The sequence below is a fragment of the Thunnus albacares genome, chromosome 17 (genome assembly GCF_914725855.1).
Source record: "Thunnus albacares chromosome 17, fThuAlb1.1, whole genome shotgun sequence".
Taxonomy (NCBI): Eukaryota; Metazoa; Chordata; class Actinopteri; order Scombriformes; family Scombridae; genus Thunnus; species Thunnus albacares.
Window position 1 is genome coordinate 30,017,862 of NC_058122.1, and position 16,738 is coordinate 30,034,599.

General features: G+C 42.1%; 1 protein-coding gene across 2 annotated transcripts in view; it reads left to right on the plus strand.

Moving 5' to 3' along the window:
• LOC122967409 (rho GTPase-activating protein 27-like) overlaps positions 1–16,303 on the plus strand; it is a 32,578-nt gene extending 16,275 nt beyond the window's left edge. Inside the window, exons 5-22 of one of the 2 annotated variants that reach the window (XM_044332046.1) lie at positions 822–1,001; positions 1,830–1,997; positions 2,261–2,329; positions 2,441–2,518; positions 2,628–2,723; positions 4,210–4,290; positions 4,489–4,554; positions 7,184–7,251; positions 7,379–7,466; positions 8,239–8,340; positions 8,762–8,860; positions 9,759–9,831; positions 9,953–10,066; positions 10,344–10,442; positions 10,546–10,623; positions 10,954–11,088; positions 12,031–12,136; positions 13,848–16,303. In XM_044332046.1, coding sequence (XP_044187981.1) covers positions 822–1,001; positions 1,830–1,997; positions 2,261–2,329; positions 2,441–2,518; positions 2,628–2,723; positions 4,210–4,290; positions 4,489–4,554; positions 7,184–7,251; positions 7,379–7,466; positions 8,239–8,340; positions 8,762–8,860; positions 9,759–9,831; positions 9,953–10,066; positions 10,344–10,442; positions 10,546–10,623; positions 10,954–11,088; positions 12,031–12,136; positions 13,848–14,028 — 1,881 coding nt within the window. In that variant the 3' untranslated portion in view covers positions 14,029–16,303. The remainder of the gene's footprint in view (positions 1–821; positions 1,002–1,829; positions 1,998–2,260; positions 2,330–2,440; positions 2,519–2,627; positions 2,724–4,209; positions 4,291–4,488; positions 4,555–7,183; positions 7,252–7,378; positions 7,467–8,238; positions 8,341–8,761; positions 8,861–9,758; positions 9,832–9,952; positions 10,067–10,343; positions 10,443–10,545; positions 10,624–10,953; positions 11,089–12,030; positions 12,137–13,847) is intronic. The other variant, XM_044332047.1, reaches the window with a different exon arrangement.
• Positions 16,304–16,738: the final 435 nt, after the last annotated feature.

The following is a 16,738-nucleotide window of genomic DNA, read 5'->3' on the forward strand; positions in this document are numbered from 1 at the left end:
AACATGATGTTTGTGAAGCTTTTATTCATTTTCTTCTCACAGTTTTTCACAACTGTTAACACACGTCGTCATGGGAACAGATCTCTCAGCAGGTTTATGACTTTAGTGTTTTCAGTGTTAAAGATTGTTACAGTCGTGTTTATCTACTTTACATCCAACATTCAGTCAGATAAAAAAAAATAAACACAACAAATAAACAAAGTTTCAAAACTCTAAACATAAAAAGACAAAAACAAACTATTTATTTGTGGCCACATTTCCGCCCAGCGTCCCTTCCTCCTCCTCTTCCTCCTCTTCCTCCTCTTCCTCCTCTTCCTCCTCTTCCTCCTCTTCCTCCTCTTCCTATCACTCCATTTCCCTCTAAAACAGGACAACATGTGTAAACACTAGTTGTTTACATGTGTAAACACTAGTTGCTGAATGAAGTTTTTAGTTTTCGTTTTGATGATGAAGAGAAGTGTGTGACGTGGATTTAAAGGTTTGCAGACCTGGTTTGGGGTTTTGCTGCAGGAGCTTCAGGTTTCACTGACTGTGTTTCAAGTTGCTCAGAGTTTAAACACCTGTGAAAAACTGTATGATGATCAATTCTTTTCTTTTATTACATCACAGTCAGAACCAATCACACGTTTAGTTCTCTTCACATTTACTATAAACTGGTCGGAGCGTCTCCTGCTCTCCTGCAGAGGTGATTAAAGTTTCATCAGATGTAACCTGAGCTGCTGGAGATCAGATGAACAGGAACAGGCGACGGGTCAGTGCCTTGCTCAAAGACTCCACAGCAGGAGTCACATGACTCTGACGTCCTCCGTCTCCTCCGTCAGGTCCACACCGACCAGGACAGCGGGAAGCAGTTTTATTACCATCCTGTAACCAGACAGACCACCTGGTCCGACCCCCGCTGCCCCCCGCCCCCGCCCGCTGCAGACGTGGACCAGTCCAAGGGGAGGGAGGGGGGACACCTGGCCTCCCCCTCCCCTCTGCTCTCCCCCGCCTCCTCCCAGGTACAAAACTCCAGAAACACAAACAACACAAACTGAAGAGAGAAAAGAGTTTTTAAGACTGAACGATGTTGAAGTGGAAGTTTAGACAAAGTGACCAGACCAGTGAAGGAAATGGAAGTGACAGAGATACTGGGCCTCGTGCAAGAACATTCTCATATTCTTCTCTTCAGACTTTTCTCCGTGAGGTTTTCTTTAACTGCACAAACTTGTAGTAAATCTGCTTTCAGCCTCCTGATGATGATCAGCAGCATCATCGACGGCCCTAAAATGTCCTTATGATGCAGAAACTGAAGTAACAGATGGAATTAAACACTGAAGAAGTTGAAGTGGAAACAAACTGTTTTCACACATAAACAGCATTTTAAAAACGACCTTCAGATTGATTGATTGATTGATTGGTTTATTGAACAGGAAGACTTCAGCATGGGCCACCATACTGTCCCTCTGTATACAGTCACCATAAAACAATGTAAATACATCAAAATAGAAAACAATATACTTTAATATTTATACTTTAAATTTAAAATACCAACATGGAACGAATACAGTTGTGCTAAGCTAATTTTAAAGTGATAAAACGTGTTTCTGTTAGTAAAGATCATGTCTCCTCACTTTATTTGTTTATATGTTTTGTTTGTATTTATTATCTTTATTTACATAGTAAATGTTCATAATGTTTAACTGGGTTATTTATTAATCAAGCACTACATAAAACATGAAGATGAACGTATGTAAATAATAATAATCTACATAATCCAGTACTAATTAAAACATTAATTAACCCTGTGTCACCATGGAAACTGACATCCTGGCCCTCCTTCCTGTCAGGGTTCCTGTGGTTGGGAGCAGCTGGTGGACGAAGCCTCAGGGAGGTTCTACTACTATAACCCCACCTCAGGAGCCACGTCCTGGACCGCACCGGAGCCGCTGTCCCCCCCCTCACCCTCCCCCCTCCCTGCATCTACAGCCGGCAGCCGGAGACACGACGACAGACCGGTACGATCCGACATTCACGTCAAGCAAACACAACAGCTGTGTGTGTTTACCTTGAGGTCAGAGGTCACAGCAGAACGTTAACCCTCCTCCATGCAAAGTTCAATGAAAGTAGTGGAACCATCCGTGTGATTTTCAGGCAATTAGATGAAAGAAATCCATGTTTCTGATATAAAAACATTTGAAAACGGGGGGCAACAGGAGGGTTAAGGAATTAAAAATGGTGAATTTTCTTTAACTAATTATTTGATTTAATTCAACTGAAGCCTCCACTGCCAGAAGAAGATTATCCTTTGAATGCAGAGAGAGAGAACAACGACGCCGTCGCCACAACGGTACGAAACACAGACACAGTGATTCCCGTTCAGTCCGCTTTAATCCCGCTCAGCAGGTCTTCAATGACGAACGTTAACGTGAGCAATGTTGTCGTTTTATTCTTTTCCCAGCATGCTCAGCAGCATGTGCCTCTGATTCCCAGAGCTCAGCTGGACCTGAAAGACAGCAGCAGCCCCCAGTGGAAGGAGGTAATCGATCAACAAACCAATCAATCAATCAATACGTTATTCAATCAGGTGCGAGGCAGTTTATGTGCCTGATGTTTAATTCATTAATCCATTGATTTATGGATTTCAGATCCCCAATTTGCCCCAGAGGCAGATGGGAAATGGAGTTTCTGAGGAGGGAACGTCTCTGCAGGTCAAGAACTGGAGACACAGCGTGGCTGAAGAAGTGAGTCAAACCAATCAGCTGCTGAGTTATCATGTTCTCACAAGTTATCATCTTGTTATCACAAGTGTAGGAATTTGTGCACTCAAATAGCTTTATGATTTTATGGGGCAATTATGAGTTATTATTGTGACACATGAAATTATTTTTCCAGTGATATAACTCATATTAGAGTTGGTATAATAATAAGGAAATAGTCCTCCTTGTTGGACACACAAGAGAGGTCAATTAGAATTATGATTGTTATTAATCGTTATTATGATTTTGTGAGGGTATAAAGTCTTTTAAGGTTCAGTGACTGAGATGCACAAGAAAACACAAACAAGTTCACTTTAGTTACATGCACATTTATTACTAATACTACAGCTACAAGTACTAAACACTACAACATTTAACAGACAAGACACAAGAGGGAAACTGGTGCACAAGGCTATGGCTAGTGAATGATTTGAATGAATGATGCAGAGTTATCTATTGTGTAGTTGGTATGAGAGACCTGATAAACAGATGAGATGACTGTTACCTGAGAAGCAGCGAGTCAAATCAACGGTACAACAGCTTAGTTCTGAATCACCAATTGAAGTTACAAATCATGATGCACCACGGTTTAAGCACGTTGATGAAGGTTTTGTAGGAATGCTTGTTTGCTCTCTGGGGTGGTTTCTTGTGGAGAATGGAGTCTGCTGTGCTGGGGTGAGGAGCTGGAGTCTGGATCTGGTAATGATGAGTGAGTCAGCTGGTCAGAAGTTGAAGAGTTTCCATTGGAAGAGAGCTCCTGGTTCATGCTCTCTAGGCTTGATCCTCAACTCATGACTCTAGACTTTTGAGGTTTCACTTCCTGTTGCTCTGAGTCACATCTTTAGACCAGCAGTTCCCTCCTGTCCACAGAATACAGTTACTCCATTAATCAAAGTATTTACAATTTAGCTATTGCAGAATTCCTTTTTGATAGTAGCTTTAGCGTTCTGACAGTGAACCGAGCAGAATGGTGCTAAATATGATAGCGTTATCATGGATGACAGGATAATGTTAGTGGTACATTTCTTGGCTTAAAGGCAGTGGAATAAAGGTCTAACCAAAGTACATAACAACACACATATGATACACACATATCAACATACAACAATAATTGTCCTTAGACAAAATCTAAAACTAATCCATGGGTTTTACAGTCCTCTGGTCTTTGGTCCATGCTATTTGAGTGTGTGTGTGTGAATGGGACATGGCATATACTGCAGCGTGTCTTGTGCCTTATGCTGGTTTGCCCAGTGATCAGTTCTTGGGTTAGTCTTTCAAAGTTGGTGCCAGCTCGTCTCTGTGTGAGTTATGATAACCGATCGTAGACGAGTATCTGTAGATCAAGAATAAGATGTTATCTTGTTCTCACAAGTTATTATCTTATTTGTACAAGAGCTATTACATATATTGTGCACTGGTGTACTGGCATATAAAATGTTTCGGGTTTATTAAAGTGTCCTCTGTGTTACAGACGTTTGCTCCGAACCTCAGGAGGAACGTCTCCGACCTCACTGATGTGTCCAACAGAAGACACTCTCCTGACAGCCAACAGGTACACACGTCACACGCCATACCTTCGTTACATGTGTAAGCATGCAAACGACAATAAATGAACCTTGAACCTTGAACCTTGAACACACACTCACACACACACACAGTCTCATTCAAATCCATTACACTTACTCATCTGTCCATCATTCATTCAGTCATTCTCTCGTCATGTGATATCATCCTGTTTTCCCTCATCAAGCTCTCTGATAGGCTCAGACTGAAGAGGAATCTGTCCAATCGAAGCACAAACTCCCACCAACTGCACGTAGGTCCTGGGCCCTGATTGGCTGGTGAAGTTGCTGGGTGTCTGTTGGGCTGTCTCTGTCAGAAATCAGAGTCGTGGCAACAGTCTTTAGTCTCTTGTAGTAACCATGGAAACTCATGTTACAGCAAACCGGGCTTTACTAACACAAACTAACCTTTGATTTAATTTCTAAAACAGTAACTTGTTACCTTTTCTGAGCATGACGTCAGGAAGGCTTTTAAGTGAGTGAACACCAAGAAAGCAGCAAGACCAGATGGTATCAGTGGGCAGGATCTCAGACTATGTGCTGACCAACAAGCGCCGGTGTTCACAATGATATTCAACCTGTCCCTGGCTCAGTCTGTCAAACTCCTTCAAGGAGTCCACCATCATTCCTGTGCCCAAGAAAACAAGACCAGCCCACCTGAACGACTACCGCCCAGTGGCACTCACCTCTGTAGTGGTGAAGTGCTTTGAACGGTTGGTCAAGAATTACATCTGCTCCTCACTACCCAGCACACTGGATCCACTACAGTTTGCCGACTGCCCCACCTGATCAACAGAGGACACCATAGCACACGTCCTCCACACCACCGTATCTCACCTGGACAAGAAAGGGAGCTGTCTGAGATTACTGTTCATTGACTACAGTTCAGCGTTTAACACCATAGCTCCCTCCAGGCTTGTCACAAAACTCAAGGACCTGGGATTAAAACACCTCACTGTGCATGTGGATCCTTGACTTCCTGACGAACAGACCCCAGGTGGTGACGGTAGGCAGACACACCTCATCTACCCTCGTCCTCAACACCAGAGCACCCCAGGGCTGCATTTTGCGCCCCCTGCTGTACTTCCCGTACACACACGACTGTGTAGCCACTTTCGACACCAACACTATCATCAAGTTTGCTGACAACACAGCTGTGTTGGTCTTGATCATGGATAACAATGAAAAGGCCTACCTGAAGGAAGTAGAGGACCAGACCAACTGGTGTCAGAACAACAACCTACTTCTGAATGTCAGCAAGGCAGAGGAGCTGAGAGTGGACTTTGGGAAGAAGCGGGAAAAGAACTACCCCCCCCCCCCCCCCCCCCCCTTAATATCAACAGGTCCTCGGTGGAGAGGATGGACATCTTCAAGTACCTTGGTGTCCACTTCACCGAGGGCCTGATCTGGGCGCTGCATACTCACTCAGTGGTGAGGAAAGCAAGGCAGAGATTGTTTCACCTCAGACGTTTGAATGAGAGCGTCCTGATGGGGAACATCACCGCCTGGTAGAGAAACAGCACTGAACAGGACAACAAGGCCCTGCAAAGAGTGGTACATTCAGTTGAACATACAACGGGCGGTGAGCTACCCTGCCTAAAGGATATTTACACCAAGCGCTGCAAGAATAAGGCCAGGAGAATCATTTAAGATCCCTACCACCGAGATAACGGCCTGTTCTCCCTGCTGCGGTCAGGAAGAAGGTACCAGATACACCAGGCTCAGTGAGAGGCCAGGAAGAGCTTCTACCCTCAGACCACTAGGATAATAAATGAGGTCCCTGCCTGAGACTAGATTTGATTGATTGATTGAAGAGAACTTTTTGGGCAGCTCAGACTGACAGCGCCTCCTTCTGCACCTCCTCAGTATCACCACATTGTGAAATATTTCGGAGACAGATGTCAGAAGAATCATTAAATGTCCTGATGTGGCCGTAATGAACACCGCAGCCTCCAGGGGGCGCTAGCCTGATGTCATACCTTAAATATTGCCCAGAAAGTGACTCTGTGTTTTTCCACTAACCCTCCTGATCATCCATCGTGTGCATTAACAGAACTTAACAAGAACTAACTGCTTTAATTTGTGTGCAAATATCTGTTGAGCTTCATTTAATAGCGTATTGTTCCCAATATTAAACAATACTTTATTCTGGACAATAATTTTTCAAAAGTGGGTGTCATCTTATATTCAAGAACAGGACAGTGACGTGTTCACATGATCATCAGTTCTTTTTGAATTGAGAGAGTGATGTATTCTGGGTTGTTTGTAGCATTAATGTTGCTAGGTTTATAGTGAGTAACAATGTCTATAAGAGACATGAATGGGATTTTTACACCTCACATCTCTATCATCTGTCAAACAGCAGAGCAGGAATGACTGATGATGAGGAGCTCAAACACAAACAATGATCAGTGATGGGAGAGTGACACAAGATTTATCTTCTGCTTTATTTTTCCAAAAACAGCTGTTGGAAAAGGCAGAGGCTTCTTATAATCAGGGTCGTCTTATTTTCAGGACAATATGGTAACTTTTCTGGAAACGTTTTCATCAGCAGATTTATTCCAATTTGTAATTAAATTGTAGTAAAAGTTTCATATTTATGGACATTAACAAAATTGAACCTCAACCTTCTTGAAGAAGTTACAGAGGTTCTTGAGGAGCTAGTTTGGGCTGTTTAGACATTTTAAGAGTCCGGGTGTTATTCCCAGTGCCTGTCCAGTGTTTTAGCTGCAGATGCAGGGAGGAGACTCAACCTGCCGGGCTGCCATAGACACACAAACACCACTCCCTTGTTTATACAGGAGTCACATTTCAAAGCTGACCTGCAGGTAAAAGAAACCTGAGGACTCACCTGTCCTGCTGTCTACCTCTCTGTCTCTGCAGAGCCACCTGCTGGAGAAAGCAGGAATCATCAACAAGACCAAAGTAGCCGATCACGGCAAAAAGATCAGGTGAGAGCTGAGGACTGAATGTAACGTCTGAAGTACAGTTGTATCATTTTATATGTTTTAAATTCGTGCTGCTGTTTGTTCAGTTTGGAGAGAACAGTTATTGAGGTTTGTTGTTGTTGTTGAACAGGAAGAACTGGGCTCAGTCCTGGACCGTCCTCCACGGAGGGATCCTCACCTTCCACAAAGACCCCAAATCTGCTCCGACTGGGAACGCTGTAAGAACCAGTTACACACAGTGAGGTCATCACTTCCTCTGTATTTATCTCTTTGAAGAACGTGGAGGGCGTTTTCTTTCTACGGTTAAAAACTAACAGTTTGTGGGTATTTTATCAGAATTTTCTCTCTATTTGTGTAAATTTTTACAAATTTTAGACTTAAGAATAAAAATTATTTAGTTTTATTAGCTTTTAGATGTAATGTTTAATGTTGGGAAATTTTATTTACAGACAACATAACTGAACAGTTAACAGTAAAATGATTTAAAAACCAAAACTTTATTTTTGACGTCTGGTCAGAATTTCCATATAGGGTGTTTGTAGTGTTTCTAAACTCTTGTCTGCAGCTCTGAACTCTATTATTATGCAGTAATAATAATAGTAATAACACAGCAAACACTCAGTTATGGTGTTAAACTTAGCGGATCGTCCAGCAGGGATAAACTGAATTTATTTTATCTTCCTCTTAGTTTTGTTTTTCATACTACATATTCGTACATTAACCTGCTAAGAAGCTTTGTGACAAAAATGAGCCCCTGCTTCCCTTTTTTCCCCAAATTATATATTGATTACATTTAGATGGATTTTATCAGCTGAATCATATCACATCAACTGAAAGACTTCAACTAGTGAAAATGAAGCTTGCAGAGCAAAACGTTTTGCTCTCTTTAAGATGAACATCTATTCAGAAAAATAAACTCGTGTTTATGTGTGTGACATCACAGATCCTTTCTTCACTTTTTATCAAAATTATATTTTCACTCTTCCTCAGATGAAGGCGTCACAGATCGTTCCAGAATACACCGTCGAACTGAGAGGAGCTTCAGTCTGCTGGGCCTCCAAAGACAAGTCATCCAAAAAGAACGTTCTCGAGGTACACCACCATATCTGTTACCATGGTTACAGCCAGTTCTAGAGGTTCCAAGTCTCTGTTACCATGGTTACAGCATGTTTTAGAGGTTCCAAGTCTCTGTTACCATGGTTACAGCATGTTTTAGAGGTTCCAAGTCTCTGTTACCATGGTTACAGCATGTTTTAGAGGTTCCAAGTCTCTGTTACCATGGTTACAGCATGTTTTAGAGGTTCCAAGTCTCTGTTACCATGGTTAAAGCCTGTTCTAAAAACAGACTTCTATCTCCATCACACTTATCTTGTGCTGTGTCACTGCTACCGTGGTTTCTGTGGTTACAGGGATCCTCTTTCTGACAGTGTGGACTTGTTACCATGGTTACAGTGTCTGGTGTTCTCTTCTGACTGTGTAGATGAAACTGGTGTCTGTGTGTTTGTGTCTGCAGCTGAAGACTCGTCAGGGCTGCGAGTACTTGATGCAGTACGACACCGAAAGCATCATCAGTGACTGGCTGAAAGTGATGCAGGACACCATCAGACAGCTGGTACCAATCACACTCACACACCGACTGTAGATCTACCATCAGACAGCTGGTACCAATCACACTCACACACTGACTGTAGATCTACCATCAGACAGCTGGTACCAAACACACTCACACTGACTGTAGATCTACCATCAGACAGCTGGTACCAATCACACTCACACACCGACTGTAGATCTACCATCAGACAGCTGGTACCAGACACACTCACACACCGACTGTAGATCTACCATCAGACAGCTGGTACCAAACACACTCACACACTGACTGTAGATCTACCATCAGACAGCTGGTACCAATCACACTCACACACTGACTGTAGATCTACCATCAGACAGCTGGTACCAAACACACTCACACTGACTGTAGATCTACCATCAGACAGCTGGTACCAGACACACTCACACACCGACTGTAGATCTACCATCAGACAGCTGGTACCAAACACACTCACACACCGACTGTAGATCTACCATCAGACAGCTGGTACCAAACACACTCACACACCGACTGTAGATCTACCATCAGACAGCTGGTACCAATCACACTCACACTGACTGTAGATCTACCATCAGACAGCTGGTACCAAACACACTCACACACTGACTGTAGATCTACCATCAGACAGCTGGTACCAATCACACTCACACTGACTGTAGATCTACCATCAGACAGCTGGTACCAAACACACTCACACACTGACTGTAGATCTACCATCAGACAGCTGGTACCAATCACACTCACACACCGACTGTAGATCTACCATCAGACAGCTGGTACCAAACACACTCACACTGACTGTAGATATACCATCAGACAGCTGGTACCAATCACACTCACACACTGACTGTAGATGAGCTGCTGGGGAACGTTGTTTCATTTAGTGGAACTGTTTCAGGAATATGAACACCTGTCAGAGGACGAGGACGAAGCTGCTTCAGACAAAGAGGACAAAGACAAGAAGAGGCCACGTGAGTCTATAAACTTTAATAAAGCTTCAACTCGTTCACCAAACACCGAACACCGAATGCCGTCATTCTGAGACTGAAATAAGTCAGAACACCTTCACTCTTCTTCTTCTTCTGTTTTTAGTGGCTTCGAGTTCGTCAGCCGACTCTGAGCAGAGACGAGTTCGGACTAAACTGCGACGGTTCCTCCAGCGGAGGCCGACGCTGCAGAGCGTTAAAGAGAGAGGATACATCCGAGGTGAGAAAGACCAAAACCTGCTGCCTGTTTCCATGGTGACCAGACTGTGATCACATAAGAAACGGCATCATGAAAACATCATAAAAACACAAAAAATGTACAGATGATGTGATTAACCACAGAAAACAAGTGACTGGAATGATGGAAAACACAGACCTCCTATACATGACATGTTTGCTGCGTCATGTACGTTGCGTTCTGTCTATACAACGTTACACTGAGTGAAATATTCAGACAGACTCCATGTTTTTACGTCACTTCTTTGTCTTCTTCCCAGATAACGTCTTCGGGTGTCACCTGGACACACTCTGTCACAGAGAAAACTCCAACATTCCCAAGTTTGTGGAGAAGTGTATTAAAGCGGTGGAGAGGAGAGGTAAACACACACACACACATATAAAGATACTCAGGTTTCATACAAACACACACACACACACACAGAGCAGATCGATGTGTGTTTTAAATGTTTGTGTCTTCAGGTCTGGATGTTGACGGGATCTACAGAGTGAGCGGAAACCTGGCTGTGATCCAGAAACTACGACACAAAGCTGACCACGGTAACATCGCGACACATCACATCTTCAACTTACAGCAAGAAAAACATGTTTCACTGCTCAATTGGGCTCCTGACCGTTGTTTTAAGACACGTTTTATTTTCATTTCTGTAACTTTATTTAAATTCAAGGATTTCTGAAAATGTCCTAATAATTTTCAAGAAGCCTCCTGGAAATAATAGAGAGACTCTGGTTTAAATAGAGCAGTTCCTTCAAGGATATTCCTGTTTTTCTCTATAAGTAACTTAAACCCTGCTATACTTGGTTATTGTCCAGTCAGCAGGAGGTTTTCATTCTTCTTCTTCATGTGTTGTGTTTCTGTGGTGGCTGCAGAGGAGCACTTGGACTTGGAGGACGGTCAGTGGGAGGAGATCCACGTGATCACCGGAGCTCTGAAGCTTTTCCTGCGAGAGCTTCCCGAGCCTCTGTTCCCGTTCAGCAGCTTCGACAAGTTCATCGCTGCCATCCGTCAGTACTTAACAAAACCTACGTCACACACTCTACACGCCTCAGACTAAACTGCTTAATGTGACACCAACTGTCTGTTTAAACCACAGCAAGGAGATAGTTTTACCTAAAAATCCAAATATTTAGCTTCAGGTCATTTTGGTACCAATTAAATATATATCTATTCCTCTACAGTCATCATACAAATGTACAAACCTTTAGCCTCAGACAGCCAAAAGTCCAGCGATGGAAGAAGTACTTCCTTTACTGCAGTGTAAAAATACTCCATTACATGTAAAAGTCCTGCATGAAAAATCCTCCTACAGTAAAAGTACATAAGTATTATGAGCTTGATGTAGTTAAAGTATTGCAGTAAAAGTAGTGGTTTGGTCCCTCTGACTGATATATTATTATATATGACATCATTAGATTATTAATAGTGAAGCATCAGTGTTAGAGCAGCATGTTACTGTTGTAGCTGCTGGAGGTGGAGCTAGTTTACACTACTTTATATACAGTTAGCTAGTTTAGTCCAGTGGTTCCCAACCTAGGGGTCGGGCCCCTCCAAAGGGTCAGCAGATAAATCTGAGGGGTGGTGAGATGATTAATGGGAGAGGAAAGAAGAAAAAACAAAGTTCTGATACACAAATCTGTTTTCAGTTTTTGGACTTTTTCTCTAATCTTTGCTTTTTGCTGAAATATTGGATCATTTGAACATTTATTGAAATGAAAGCATGTGAGAAGTTTAGAGGGAAAAATCACTATTTGGTGGAGCTGTTAACAACTCATAGACATGTGAAATGTGACCCCGACTACACACTGCTTTTTGTAAGACGTCAAAAGACAAAAAGGTTGGAAACCACTGGTTTCATCTTTAACAAGGTGTTGTATTTTAAAAGCATTTCATATATGTTTGTCTTGTAGTTGTTTAAAATGAACCTACCAGTGTCTGTTTCCCTGCAGAGGTCCCAGACTACAACCTGAAAGTCTCCTACATGAAGGATCTGGTTCGTTCGCTGCCTCTGCCGAACCACGACACCATGGAGCTGCTGTTCAAACACCTGCTCAGGTGAGTTCACATCTGGAACCAGTCTACAGAAGACCTGGAACTAGTTCTTATACCTGTACGTATTAACTCAGGAGACACAGATTTACCTTTAAAACACTCGTATTGTTGAGATTTGATTAAAGTACAAACTCTCTGCTGTTTGTTCAGATCATATAAATATGGCCGACGTCTCTCCACTTCCTGCCGCTATGTACAAGTAAAGCCTAAAATGACAGAAACCATCTTTGGGAAACATTTATTTGACATGTACTTGATTGTTGTTTGATTTCTTTAGTCATGTCTCATCTGCTAACATGGAGGGGGCGGGACTTATGAGCTATACTGCAGCAGCCAGCAGGGGGCGATCCAGCTGTCAGTGGTTCTGACTGACTCTCTAGAACCTCAGAGAACTCCAGCTTAAACTGACAATATTAACCTGTGATGTCTATAACTTCAGCTTTAAGTTCACTCTGGATCAAGTTTCACACATCTGTCAACAGAAACCCTGCCTTCATTTAATCTTGTTTCCATTATTGTGCCTCTTTATTTTCTCTTCTTAGTAAATAAGAGATAAATTATCTGCAGTTGCTCTGCTTTAAACTAGATCAAAGTCAGCAAGAGAAGTCCAGATTTCATCATCAGCTAACAACACAAACCTTTTCAAATGATTTTAAGTTAATCAATTCACATTATTTTATATGGAATTATTTTGTCTTAGTTCACTATCCAACCTGTAATAACATGTAAGTCCAAGTTCATGTGTATTTGTAACAGACAGTATCATACATGAGCGTTTCAGAGTGAACGGGGAGCCAGTGGAGGTGTTGGAGAACTGGAGCGATGCAGTCTGAACACAGTTTAATGTTATAAATAATAGTAATAGACAACATGATGTCTCTGATGTCAGCTCCTCACTTCTCCCAAAACATTGGAGCACATTTTCAAGTGGATGATATTTTGATAAATGTGCCACAAAAAATCTAAACAGCTAATTTGTTGTCGTAAATAAATATCAAAACTAAATTTGAAAATTATAACAATAAGAAACCGGAAGAGTAAGAACATTTCTGGTTTACAGCTACAGTCTGCAGCTCGGTCTGGCTGAACTGGACTCCGGTTTTCCTCCTCGGTTCGATCCGTTTGTGCAGATCTGAACTCAAACTAAAACAAACACACAGACGCTTTAGAGGAAGTGATGTCAGTCTGGTCCCAAACCAATTCTCCATCTGACCGACTGCAAGATGGACTCAAAACCAACAGCTGGGTGGAGAATGAATCAAAGTCTGACCTGGAAAAACAACCAAGTACGATGACTTCTTGACATGCGGGCAGATAGGAGCCAAGAGACGAGCGTAGAACAGTTCAGACTGAACCGTTATAAAAACTCATTTGTCCCATCGTCCATTAAGATTGTAAACAGCAGCAGTTAAATGTTGTGTTGGTGGAATGATGCATCATCACAGAGAACTTTACAGATGCTGAACATGTGCAATACTTCAGTTGTTGGTCGTATGTTCAACGTGCAATATTATCTTCCTGGTTTTATAAGCTGTAGTGTTTTCTATACACGTCATTGGTCTTATTGTGTTTTTGTATGAATGATATGAGGAATGTATGTCAGTATGTTTGGGATGAATATTTTTGATACGTTGAAGCTGAACCCGAGGAACATTTTCCTAACAGGACGATGATACGTGATCTTAAACACCGGTGTCTCTCTGTCTGCCTGCAGGGTGATCGATCACAAGGAATCTAACAGGATGTCGGTTCAGAGCGTCGCCATCGTGTTCGGACCCACGTTGCTCCGTCCGCAGACCGAGTCGGCCAACATGACGATCCACATGGTGTTCCAGAGCCAGATAGTGGAGCTCATGCTCAATGAATTCCAGACCATCTTCTCCTCCGAAGGGTAGGGGGACCTCCAGGAGCTCCTCAGAGAACCTGACAGAACCTTCAGAGAACCTCCTGACAGCTCCTGCAAGCACCCAGAACATCATGAGGACTGCCAAAACCCTCCTCTCAAATTCAAGTTGACAGGAGATTAAACCTGGACGTATCTAACCACTGTGCCTCAAATGACCCAGGTAGAACCTGAGTGGAACCACCTAGAACCCTGGACTGGATCTGAAACCTCAACAGTCTGCTTTACTGCCATTTTCAAGAACACAGATCAAATAAAACACACTTATTTGGCACCTTAAAAACCCAAAACAACTGTCTTTGAGTGAGAGCTCTCCACCAAGCTCCAAACCCCTGTAGAACTGGATCTGAAACCTCTAACAGCTGCTTTGTTGCTCTTTCAAGGCAACAGACTGAACAAAACACACTTACATTAAACATCCGTCTTTTAGCGAGAACTTTCTACCAAGTTCCTTCCCTGCACCCAAAGTCCTCCCTCTTTCTTATAATTTAAATTTTAAAAAGCCCAGGTTGATAAACTTGGAACCTGATGTTTTCATGATGCTCCTGTCTTAACCACTGAGCCTCAAATGACCCAGGTAGAACCTGAGTGGAACCACCTAGAACCCTGGACTGGATCTGAAACCTTACAGACCCAGAAAGAATTATGATCAAGAACTCTCCAAACAAGGTCCACATCCTTCAAGAACCTTTTAGAACTCAGGATGCAAACATCACGTCCTGTTTTTAAAATTAATAGACCTTAAAGTTCATGGGGGTTGAACCCCAAACCTGTTGAGAACATAAAGTCCCGTCTGACCACCAAGACCTAAATGATAAATACAACCTGAGTGGAACCATCTAGAACTAGAATGGGATCTGGAACCTCAACAGTTGGCTTTATTTCTATTTTCCAGATATCAGATCAAACAAAATACACTGACATGGCACCCGAAAAACCCAAAACATCAACTTTCCCACCAAGTTCCAAACCCCCGTAGAACCCTTTAGAACACTGGATCCAATCTCCAACTCCTGTTTTTACATTTCTGGACATTCAAGTTCATTCAAGACATTCACAGGAGGATGAAATTGGAACCAGATGGATACACCATGTCCCTCTCTAACTACTGCACCTTTAATGACCCAGGTAGACCCTTAGTAGAACCATGTAGAACCCTGGACTGGATCTGAAACCTTAAACAGCTGCTTTATTGCTCTTTCAAGGCAACAGACTGAAAAAAACACCTTTACAGAAAACATCTGTCTTTTAGAGAGAACGCTCCACTAAGTTCAAACCCTGCACCCAAAGTTTTCCTTCTTTCTATAAATATAAATTTTAAAAAGCCCAGGTTGATAAACTTGGAACCTGATGTTTTCATGACACTCCTGTCTTAACCACTGAGCCTCAAATGACCCAGGTAGAACCTGAGTGGAACCACCTACAACCCTGGACTGGATCTGAAACCTTAACAGTCGGCTTCACTTCTATTTTCAAGAACACGGATCAAACAAAACACCTTACAGACCCAGAAAGAACTGTGATCAAGAACTCTCCAAACAAGGTCCACATCCTTTGAGAACCTTGTAGAACTCTGGATGCAAACATCTCGTCCTGTTTTTAAAAGTAATGGACATAAAGGTTCGTAGGGGTTGAACCTGGAACCTGTTGAGAACATGAAGCCCACATCTCACCGCCAGACAACCAAACCTTTATGATCCAGGTAGAACCTGAGCGTCAGTATGTTCTGATACCAAGTATTTGTTTTAATTGCTTTCTGAATAGAACAAAGAACGTCACTGTGTTAAACACTGGATTGTGATGATGTCAGCAGTCGTGTACGTTAGAGGTGGACGCTAACGGGCCTCGTGTTGTTTTAGACCGTTGGAAACCGAAACGAAATAACATGAAATGAAATAAGACGTCCAGTATTTGTGCTAAGCTAAGCTAATCACATCCTGGATGTTCTGTACTGGACACACGGAGATGGAACTGATTCTGAAGAAGACAGAACAAAATGATTTATTAAATGTTATTAAATGTGTTTAAGTCTAAAGAAAGTTTAACAAAAGGATGTTTTCACACAGAGAACCAGAGGATTTACAGACATGTTTAACTTTGGGGATGATTTTTACTGCTGTAACGGTGACTTCTGTACAATGCTGTATGTTTTTATAGTGTTGAGGTTTATATGTATTACAGATACAGAACAAAGTTAACATTAACAGATTGAACTCTGTACATAAGAGGGTATTTTACTGACTTTTAATAAAAATAATACAGATGTATACTGGTGTTCAGATGAGTTTCGTCAATTGTCATCAACAGTGTCGCTGTTTGTAGCTTTCAGTAATAATTAAAAACCATATTTCCATTTTGTTTCAACGATAATATCAGACAGACTTCAGGCATAAATTCATGAATTTGTTCATTGAAATCTGGTGAGAAGCTGCTGCTGCATCGTGATCAATGTTCTCACAGATCACTGATTAAACTGAACAGACACAAATCCACGTCATGAACGAACGTCTGGAGGGAAATAACAGAAAGAACCAGAGTTCCTGCTTGAGTTCAGTCAGAAGCTGAAAACAACAACAAAAACAAAAACACAACAACAAAAACAAAAACACAACAACAAAAACAAAAACACAACAAATTGCAAATCAAATTAATATAAAAAAACAGAAGCCCACCTGCTTTTCCCATTTTCGTTATCAAATTGG